This window comes from Camellia sinensis, unplaced genomic scaffold (assembly GCF_055761805.1).
Source record: "Camellia sinensis isolate YWXY unplaced genomic scaffold, ASM5576180v1 Unanchor1, whole genome shotgun sequence".
NCBI lineage: Eukaryota > Viridiplantae > Streptophyta > Magnoliopsida > Ericales > Theaceae > Camellia > Camellia sinensis.
The window spans coordinates 1,830,021-1,841,105 of NW_028128987.1; the positions used below are offsets into that span (position 1 = coordinate 1,830,021).

At 35.5% G+C, this 11,085-nt stretch overlaps 1 protein-coding gene across 2 annotated transcripts in view; it reads right to left on the minus strand.

The window, feature by feature from the left end:
- The window catches only part of LOC114305203 (pseudouridine-5'-phosphate glycosidase), a 32,034-nt gene extending 21,657 nt beyond the window's left edge, over window positions 1-10,377 (minus strand). The window contains exons 1-6 of one of the 2 annotated variants that reach the window (XM_082911072.1): window positions 10,073-10,377; window positions 9,711-9,822; window positions 7,026-7,136; window positions 5,304-5,386; window positions 1,501-1,560; window positions 1,335-1,395 (exon numbers count right to left, since the gene is read on the minus strand). In XM_082911072.1, the coding sequence (XP_082767198.1) occupies window positions 1,335-1,395; window positions 1,501-1,560; window positions 5,304-5,386; window positions 7,026-7,136; window positions 9,711-9,822; window positions 10,073-10,132 (487 nt within the window). In that variant the 5' untranslated portion in view covers window positions 10,133-10,377. The remainder of the gene's footprint in view (window positions 1-1,334; window positions 1,396-1,500; window positions 1,561-5,303; window positions 5,387-7,025; window positions 7,137-9,710; window positions 9,823-10,072) is intronic. The other variant, XM_082911073.1, reaches the window with a different exon arrangement.
- Window positions 10,378-11,085: the final 708 nt, after the last annotated feature.

Sequence of the window (11,085 nt, forward strand, 5' to 3'; positions counted from 1 at the left end):
AGGTTCCGACTAGGCTTCATGCAGCAAAATGGCTAAGGAAAGTTGCAGAGGCAACATTTGCGACAGTCAAGTTGTTGAGGCACTTTACCTCAGCGCCGCCATCTCAAGTATTGTCGACGCCGCCACTTGAATTTACTGAAGGAAAGAGCAGCCGCAACAACTACAAACCCTCCGCAAACTACTTGTCGAGGCAACACTTGCAGCAGTCAAGCTGTTAAGGCACTTTACCTCAACGCCGCCATTTCCAGTATTGTCAGCGCCACCATTTGCACTTGCCGAGGGAAAGAGTTGTTATAGCAACTACAACCGCCGCAACTACCTACCAATGGAGACTCCACAAGCGTGATAGCAACCTTTGAGGCAGGCCTCCCCTTTGCAAATTGAAACTAATGCTTGGTGTTGATAGCAGGCCTCAAAGCATTACTAGCTCGGCGCTAATAGCAAGCCGAGATACCAATATACAACGGCGACCCTGCAAAGATGGGAGTAGGGCAACCTCAAAGCAAGGGACTCCCTTTCCATCACCTAGGTCATGGACTTGCCTTAGTGGCATTAGCAAGACCAAGGAAGTCTCCTTAGGCTTGGTACTAAGGCATAACATGACTGATAGCAGACTTAGCTGTGGCCTTCGCCCTGGGAAGCTGGGGAGTTTGTGATTAGGTAGCTAAGGGTAAAGGAGTTGCTAAGGTAGACACAAGTATGGCTAATAACAAGTCATGAATACTAAGAATGCAGGCTTTGGAAAACAGAACTGAGAAGGCGGGTGCCGCAGCAAGTACCATCGCAGAGAGTGCCACCGAGGTAGGTGCACCTCCTACAGTCCGTACCAAAACAGCACTTGCTGAGGTTCGCACCAAAAAGGTACTTGATGTGGTTTTGTGCCAAACAGATAGTACAGTGGCAGTTGCTGAGGTTCGTACCAAAAAGGCACATGTAGAGGGACGTGTATACCAAAGCCTGGTAGTTCAACGAATGGAATATTCCATATGTCCTCTTGAACACGTCATCACCCTATTTGGCCACTTGGTAATCTTAGTACCAAGGAAAATCCTGTAAATAGATCCAATTTCGTAAGATTTGAGAACTCCAGAAGAGGATCAAGAGGACAACATTCTTAGGAGAACTCTTGAGGAGAACTTTGAGGGATTTAGGGAGATGCTGCCCATTTCTCCACTGCCACATTCTTCTCTTGAACCACTTGCTCTACTCTAACCCGGCTACTCTTTCTCCAACCTTCCCAGATTATTGATCCATTAACATAGTTTTGCCTCTTTAAGTAATATTATTACTGTTCATTTTAGACCCCCTACAATAATATGGATATTGGTTCTTACTGTTCTCTCCATGTCTATGCACTCCGCCAATACCCCCAGTGACAAATACAGGGATGCCAACCTGCAGAAATTTTGTAAGGATAAACAACCTATCTGAAGGATAAAATTATGCCCATGGTATATTTGTACAAGAAAATTGAAGAACGCAAAAGATTAGAGTAATCACCATAGAAGCAAAAATCATAGTGGCAGAAACAGTGGTTGCACCATCCCCTTTGGTAGCCACCTGAAAAGAAAGTAAACCCACACATCAAGCTATCAAGGACTGACAACCACAAAAGCTAATACAGTTAGAGCATGTTTGATTAGTAGGGTTATAGCATAGGATCGGGATTGTTTGTCCATAAACTCACAATCCTATGTTTTATTGCAAATTTTATTAACCGGATTAATTGTACAGTGACATTCAATCTGATAAAATTGGCGAATTTTTAATATTGAGAGGGGCTGGGATCATAATTTCAAGTATGAAAGAAAAAAAAATAATAATAAAATGAATACAAAATAAATAGTTATCTCACTAATTTAATTGGATAACTAATCCTACACTAATTAATGGGATTATTAATCCTTTCACTATTAATCCTATTAATCAAACAAGGCATTGTAGTTTTGTACAGCAGAAGTTTAATGGCAATATGTTGACCAATTTAGTTATTCATATATGCACACACATATTATGTACTTCAACAAGACCTGTCTAATGCTACACATAACAGATTAACTTCAAAAGGCTCATCAAAGCTAAAGAGTGGCAGGACAGTACACACATGAGAACAATAAGTGCATACATACTATTGAGAACCACTCAACTAATCAGCACTCAACTCATGCACAATATATCTGGATATAAGAAGTTCCTCAAGTTCAGAGAAAATTTCACTTTTTACAAGTTCAATAGAGAGGTTTAGTGTTTTCAGTTCATGTAAACCTTATAGGTAGCAACTAGCAAGCTTTAAAACCTAGTTCTATAAGTCCTCATTTTGTCAATCTGCAACTGAATAGTGGAAATACCTTCAAAAACTAACATGAGAGCATTTCAATATGCAATCACCAACATAACACAGGTTAAAAAGCCAAGGTAGAAATTCTTTGAACGGTGTTTGTGACTAAGGTCAATAATGCAGCAACAGAGGAGTTATTCAGCACTAATTGCTCTGAAACTAAGAAACACAGATATGAACACGTGACACGACATGGACACATGGATGCACAAATTTTCAAAAAATACAGAACATGACACGTTGGGGACACATGCAAAACATATAATTTTACATATTTATTATATGCCATATTTTTAAATATTTAATATGTATTTTATGTCAAATATTTAATTTTATCAACTTTAGGTATGCTATTTTAGTAAAAACATTAAAAAAAAAATTTTGAAAAAAATAGTCCTCAATATGTCCCAACGTATCCGCGGCATGTCCGACACATGTCCATGTCCGATACGTGTTGGACAACTGCACGTGACCTTTGGAGAGGTGTCCACACTTCATAGCTCTGAACCTTTAATGCAGTTGATCAACATCAGAAAGAAGATGCAGTTTTAGGTTGTTGCATGGGACAGTTACAGGAATTACATTTTAAGTCTTTCAACTTTATGTATCAACCATAGTTACTTTTTTCTTCATTAGTTGCCCCTGTTATTTTCATAATCATCAGTTCAACATTAATAACAGTCTGCACTCATGTAACCTGAAAATGATTTTCTCCTACATGGGCCCTTTAGACCATTTCATTTTTTCAAATATTTAAGCTTAATAGTAGAAGCTAGAAAATTAACCAAAGACATCCACCACAAAATTCATTGAAGATACAAGAATGTGTTTCAATGTCCCACAGAGGTCATTCTGTAGAATTTGAATGCAAAGAGGTCACCCTTTAGAATGTAGGCAAATGGCGGCAACAAACCTAAGAAGCTTGAGACAAGTATTTCATGAGTTCAAGACACCCGAGAGGAAATTTTCAATGTATTGCAACAGCAAACAGTATATACTAGATGCTATTGTATATGCAACGTATCACCAAAAAAAAAAACAAAAACAAAATGAAGTGAAATACACCAAAAAAAAATTCCATGTGCTATCTAAGGCTTAATGGACTGATTCAATGCCAAGGGACAATCAAGACATTCCTTAACAGCATTGTTTTATGAAATCATGAATAATGTTGATGGAGCATACAACCTTACACTAGACAGGTTTCGGAAATCATGAAGTAACAAATCTTCAAGAATATGCTGGATTAGTTCAGAGGATTCTGACCTAATGCAGCATATTCTTGGATATTTATTACTACAGGATCCAGAAATCTTTCTGGTCCAGCTATGTTATACATTTATGAACATTTTTCCTTACTGAAAGTTTATTAAGGAAAAATATATACTAGTATCTATACTATCTATACTATTACATAAAGCAAACACCAGACTTTGTGTAGATGTCACATATTTTCGCTTTCTAAAAATGCCCACAAGAGTTACAAGACCAATTAGGCCATTGTTCAGTTTTTTTTTTTTTTTTGGCCATTTGATCTACTTGATCCAGCTATTGCTAATAAACTTGATGATTCTTCTGCAACACCTGCACTCATTGGCATGTTCAAACTTAAAATTCTTTTGAGGTCAAAACATCAAAACTAACAGTCGGGTTGAGACTGTCTGCAAAAATGAAGTAGCCTTGATGTTGCAATGTTTCCTCCAGCTACATAGTCCTGCTTTACAGATTGCTTTTAAAAAGCTAGATGCATGGCAAGAGGAGGTTCTCTAGTAAGGACCATTATGTTCTCTTATCAGAAACCGTAGAGAAGTAAACTAACTTCTATAATCTATCAGTGTGTGTTGTATTGTAAAAAGGCCTCAAAATACAAAAGGCTTGGTGGTCAGAAGAACCTCTCAAAAAAAAAAAAAAAAAGAAGAGTTTCAGACATAAATGCCTTCATCTCATACATTTGTTGTTATCAAAGCAGTGGATCCATTGGTTGTGGCTGATTAATCCTTGGAGAAACATGATGCAACATGAAAAGGTCCGTTACATGGACATAACCACAAAACTATATGCTACATCAACATCGGAATAATTAAAAATCAGGACTCCAATATTGTAGAGGCAAGACAATATGTAAAACTCTATGACTGCATGCATCCACATGAGTGTATATCACAATTATGATGGCCCCTTTCCTCCTACAATACTTTTTCTCATTTTAGGTGAAACCTTTTTTTATCCGATTTAAATATGGTCAAATCTGTGTCACATGGACTTGAACGCACTAATACAAAAACAACATGAGATTAAGGTGTTAACAAGTGAGTGCTTTGCAAAAATGTAGTAAATACATAATGTCTGTATCTATGTATGAACAGAAAAATGTATGTACTATATGTTTGAATTTGTATGTATGTGCACAGTTACACATTATCATGATGACTCTCCTCACAATCCGAAGTCCAAAGCAATAATATGATAAAAAAAATTAATTAAAAAACTATTTAAGCCATTAAATTTTATTTTTTTTTAGGGTTGCATTTTTCTCTTTTAAAAGAGAACTGTGTCCTGACACCCTAAATTTATCAGTGACATGATGGAAAGTGGGCATAAAGAGTCTACAAAGATCTTTGAAATAAAATCCATAGCTATCATATAGACAAGCACAAAGTGTCCAAGAAATAGCTGGTATGGCACTTGTTTGCACAAACAGAAGTCCTTTTAGGAAATTCCTCTTAACCTAAAGTATTGAATACATATTCAACTTAATCTTATTTGAGGAATTATACATTATTTTCTATACCTTAAGAATGCTGCATTATCATGTATCTGGGGTGACCAATAAGCTTTAACCAAATATATGATATATGAGCCTCTTAAATCTATCCAAATCAAAATGCAGAGATACAAAAATAGTGAAAGATACATTGGTACATTCCACAAGAGCATTGGTTGATAATTTCAGAGTGCTACTCACAACATGTGCAATGTCCCTGCGAGCCGTCTTTCGAGCTTTGGTTCCCAAATTAGCCAGCCTCTCAAGTTCTTCTGCACTCAAACCTACAATTAGTTTTGCAATGTCAGAGATTTGAATAATACTCACAACAGAACTGAGAATAGTATAACCCAATCAATTAGATAATCAATGGCTTCATATCTATATTGGAGCTTCAGGGCTAAGGTGAATGGGGATAAGCCCACCTGCCGGTTATGCTACGAGTCATTCAATACACAACCTCAGCCAGGATCTTGTGAGGTATTGCAAGTGGCCAAAAAAAGTTTCATCACATCAGGAACAAAAGGGGAAAGAAAACCACTGCCCAACATCTAACAGGTCCAATTAAGCATACCCTAGATAATCACTTTTGGTGTTGGCATGTAATACTTCATTACTTATATAACCATACATTAGTTGCTCCAAATAATTTTCCCATGAGTTATGTGAAGTATAGATTCTAAACATAATTTTTCTGCTTGTAAAATGGTATAGTGTGAACTATAAGAAATTTGTTTACTAAAAATAGAGCCTATTGTCTTACTGTAAAACCATCTGAATTGAGCAACTTACATACAAGTATTGTTTAAACAAGTCAAATATATAAGAGACCATAGTCAAGAGAGAATGAAAAACAAGTCATTTTATTTCAACTGTTTATTCTGTATCTTAAATGTCCCAGTGATCAAGAAAGTTGAAATAAAAATTGCTATGCTGAGACAATCAAGCTAATAATTCTTGAATTAGTAAGATGCCTTCAACGGTTGATACTAATCCTTCTCAGGCACACATCATATGTACTTCTTGGTCAAGCACTCCCAACCAAGAAAGAATTACTCTCAAATCAACATTATTCTCTTCTCACAATATATTTCAATAAAAATGGTAAAAAGAGGGGCCAAACGTCGCATACACAAGTGCATGCACACACAAATGCACACACACGCGTACATATAAATGTGGATATAAGGTTTGGTTTCAGCAGTAAACTTTTTTCTGTTGCTTCCAGCCTTGTTTCGTTATGCCTCGGTTTATTGGTTTATCTAGAACAGAAGAAATGACAAAATTTGCAGGTCTATCATCATTGAGGAAAATTCTACACATCTCTCAGCCTAGCCAGGACAACTGAAATCTTGCATTCCTTCTATTCTTTTCCCTCCGCTTGGAAAAAGCCTACAAAGGGGATTTTATAACACTCGGCCTTGGGCTTTTAATCGTGAAGTCAAGGCTTTTTCTGTCTTTGCAGAAATTAGCTAGGGATTTTTCACAGGAGAATCTCGGTTCGTCTCACAACTTCAGTATGTAAGGAGAGCTATTTAATGGCTTCAAGTCTTAAATGCGGATCTGTTTATAGTGGAAGCAGCTGTTCTCAGCTCTTTAACCCTCAGGAAATCCATGTTCATTAAACAGAGCCTCAAGTGTCGAAGTCATCAAATTTCAATTCACAAAAAATTTCTCAGGTTGACTTCTCTTGGACCAGAAGATCTTCTAATAGAGCTAGCTTCAATTGATGCTTTTAGCTTACAAAATCTCCTGTTCCAGACCAGTGATGTTCAATGTTGCCTCCCCTCTAGCTTTTATCTCCAATATGAATTGAAGGGATGCAAGGCCCAAGTTCTTAATTATATATATTTGTTGGGTCCTGTTTCTTTTTCCCAGACTAAAAACTGCAAAAGTTGAAAATGACAAGTTCAAAATAAACACCTACGCATGGTACACCATCTAAAATAGCAACTGTTGCAGGGACAGCTCCATTCTCCCTCACAATTGCCTCCACCTCCTTTGCTGTTTCCAAATTTTGAGGATAGGGCATTCCTGTAGATAAGAGCGAATCCCACTAGTGAACGACAAATATTACAGAAGTCATATATGGGCTTTCTGGTAGCAATCTACATATCAAATTGGCTTTCAAACACCATTTGTAACATAAATTAAATGATGTAGTTGATGATTAAACTAAAACCATGTCCCACATTGTTCTCCATATTCAAAATGAGACATGAAATTTCACTTTCCCCAACATAAACAGGTGCATAGTACGGAATAGACTATCATTTCAGATGATACCAAAGACAAGATTTTTATGCGAATATCATTGAAACTATTGGAATGGTTTCATGTTCATGGGATGCCAGAAATTAGCATCCAAATATTTGGTTGAATCAGAAACACTCATGTTGCAAGGATTCTGCCAACTTAGTAGTAGGAGCTAGGGCTAATAATAACCATGCTGCTTGCAAATAGCTTGTAGTTTGGTTATCAAAATTTTGTTCATGCTCACTTGAAATTCAAACAAACTTTTCACATCAATCTTGATTGTCTAACAAGCCTAGACTGAGCAACACCAGTCACAATTCAATTGAACTCATGAACTGCTGGGTTAGGTTCCATCACGTGTAGTAACATGATTAGTGGCAGCTTTAGGATTTCTTCCCAGGGTATTCATTATAAAGAGATCTTATATAAATTATTAACATAAAAATTGTTAATGACCGATGTACAAAAAGTGCATTACAGAGTGTTAAAAATATATGTAAAAAATGTGAGAGTATTTTGGATTGCGTAAAAAGCTCAAATGATTTTAAGTTTTTTGACATTTTACTTTCCTTATTAATAGTCTATTGAACTTGTTTTTAGCATGACCCATAAAATTGAATGCAATCAATTATTTCATAACAATCTTAAAATTGAATATTAATGAGACTAATGTAAAATCTATTGTATTGACGGTGTGTACTCTTAAAAAATGGCATACCATATGCACCTTACCACAACATACTTAGCATAACCACAACGATCTGTAACGAACAAAACAACACTTCATAGCTTTTCTCACCAAAATGGTTCGTAACATTTCTCACCACAAACAATTTGTAACATTTATACACATAATCACAATAGCTGGTAACTTTCGCTTTAGTGCTGCACACCATAGATTTGTCTATTTGTAACTTTACTACAATTGGCATAACACACCACAAACATTTTGCTACTTTTCACCATAAAAATTGTACATATGTCAAATCTGTCATCTTAATATTATTGTCCACTTTTTTTACCACATTTGTAAATCGTAAAACATTGCGAGAGTATTCGCGAGTTCAAATTAATCTACCACTTATATATATGTCATATATGTAATGAAAAAATTGAGCTTAGGGTATTCAATTAAGGGTAAAGACAAAAAAATTAAAATACTTTTCACTTATTTCTATACACTTATGTATATATATTATATTTATACACTTTTCACATATTTCAATACACATGTAACACATTTTTCAATCTTAACCAATGCCCTAAGGGCGGTTATTAGAATTTTCCTTCAATTAAATACCCTAAGCAATATGTAGAGCCATCCCTGAACAAGAGACTTCTTTATTCCTTCAGACTAAACCAAGCCTTCAGGTTGTTTAAGTAGGTTGGTCAATGTTTGGTTGACCTTTTTGAGTTCTCCCAAATAGACAATTAAGCAAGTGTGATAATTTAGAGGTACATTTAAAAATGTCAATCACTTGCCAGTATGACATGAAATTAAACGGCAGTCTATACCAGTAACAAGTTCAAGCAAACAAATATGACCTTATGCTTGAACATTCCCTATGAAAGTGGAATGGAAAGGAATGCCCATTCTAGAAAACTTTTTCATTACGCTTAAACTTTTACCCTTTGAGAATGCAGGAGGACAATATGGCCTAAACCCCTACTAGACCATTAAGCTTGGATTGTGGCGTCAGAAAAGAAAAGAAATGATTGCAGTCTCTCATCTAGGTGAGATAAGAGAAGAAATGGTTGTGTTTTCTCTAACTATCATGTTTGGATGAAGAAAAAAGCAAAGCATGCGATATGGGGATATGGGGATATGAGATTTGTTTCTCACAAAATCTCACCACTTTTGGTAAGAAATGAAACTTATAAAATAAGAAAGTTACATTTCTCACCATATCTTGTCATTTCTCAGAAAATCACTAGGTAGAAACGGATAAAATTGATTGCATTCAAAAAAATAAACTTATCAAAATTTAAAATTTCGTTAAAGATTCAATCAAGTCAAAGAAAGCGTCTCTTTAGCTCATTCCAAAGCAATATTTCCATATGAAAAATAATAATAATTAAATAACTTAACCAATAGAACAGACATGGCCTTCGTTTGGCATGCCAGATTTTTTAATTTTTTAACTATTTTAGTCACAAAAAGACAAAATGATTTTTTTAGTCCAATAAGATAACATATCACATCTAAACCATAATATTTTATTTTTTCTCTTAAAAAAGTCCAAAAAAAAAAATGTCTAAAATCCTATCCCAAAAAGCGAAAAAGCCAACCCACATCCAAACGAACCCATATATTGCATACAGAGTGGCTTAACATAGCATAGCATAGCATACCATGTGATATTATGGTGGATTCAAGTGCAACAACAGCTCTTCCACGCGATAACGCTTCAGAAACATCAGGGGTTAACTTTACCATGCCAATGCACAAATTGTCGTCACTACCCTATAAAACAAACAAGAACACCATAAATCATAGTAAATTTATTGGAGAAAAAATAAAAGAAATCGACATCTCTTGGTCAAAAGGGTTAACATAAATCATAGCAAATTTCTTGGAATTATTGCAATCGATATATCATGATGCTAAACGCACTAAACGCCTAAACCATCCATTGCCAAATTTAAGTCCCAATTGATTTCAAAGAATTCAGTTGCTTCCAAGTTTCATCGGAAAATAGTATAGAGAGTAGTACCTTGGGAACTTGAAAGTGCCTTTGAAGGTTGACAAGCCTCGAGAGAGCCGAAGAAACCATTTTCCTTTCTGATAACTCGGAGAATAACACCAAGCAGTTCACCGAATACGAGAAAAAATTATAGTGGGTAGACTGACCTCTCAACTGTCCTCCCTGAGGTTTACGACAGGTTTATGAATCGACAATTACCTGTTTCTGATCTGCGAATAGGTGCAATCCAACCGAGCCGAGTTTTGTTGAGTGCGAGTTAACTTGTTTATTGATTTTGAGTTTTGAGTTTACTCGATGAGTTATTGATTTGAGTTGGGTAAATAAGATTTTTTAAAAATATTATTTATATTACATAATTTAAATAAAAATAAATGAGTCAAAATTATTTGAACTTGAATTTGTCTCTTTTTACAAAATAAGCTTAATATTTGAGTTCGGGTTCAATTCATTTACTAAACGAAGTCAAGCCCAAAACGAGTCGCGTCAAGTCAAGTCCTTAACAAGTCGGGTCGAACATGTTCGTAAATAATACTATTCATTTACAATCTTATTTGTGAGTATGGATGGTCTCCCGTCGTGTTTGAAGCAAATTTGTAGTAATTTGCTTTCGCCTGTATTATGTGGGATAAATTGGGAGTGGTGGTTGCGAGATCCTAGCGGAATCACAGTTTTAAAAAATTGTGCCCACATTTTAGAATTTGAATATTTTATTTTTGTATTTAAAATTTTTAATATTTTTTAAAAAAATTAATTTTTTAAATACGCCTAATTAATATATACTTAAAAAATATAATATTTAGGGCGCCTAACCTATATGTCCAAATTTGGATTTATTTTGCCTAAAAGTTCACACGTTTAATTATTAAGTTCATAGGGACATGTTTTTGCGAAATGATCGAACTATACAAGTATATGTAGCTCGACTTTTTCGCGCGCCTTTTCGGAGAGCTCGAATTGGTCCTAAAATTTGGACTCATGTCACGGTTCTGAATCTAGTCTCACAAAGTGCAATGTGAAACTGA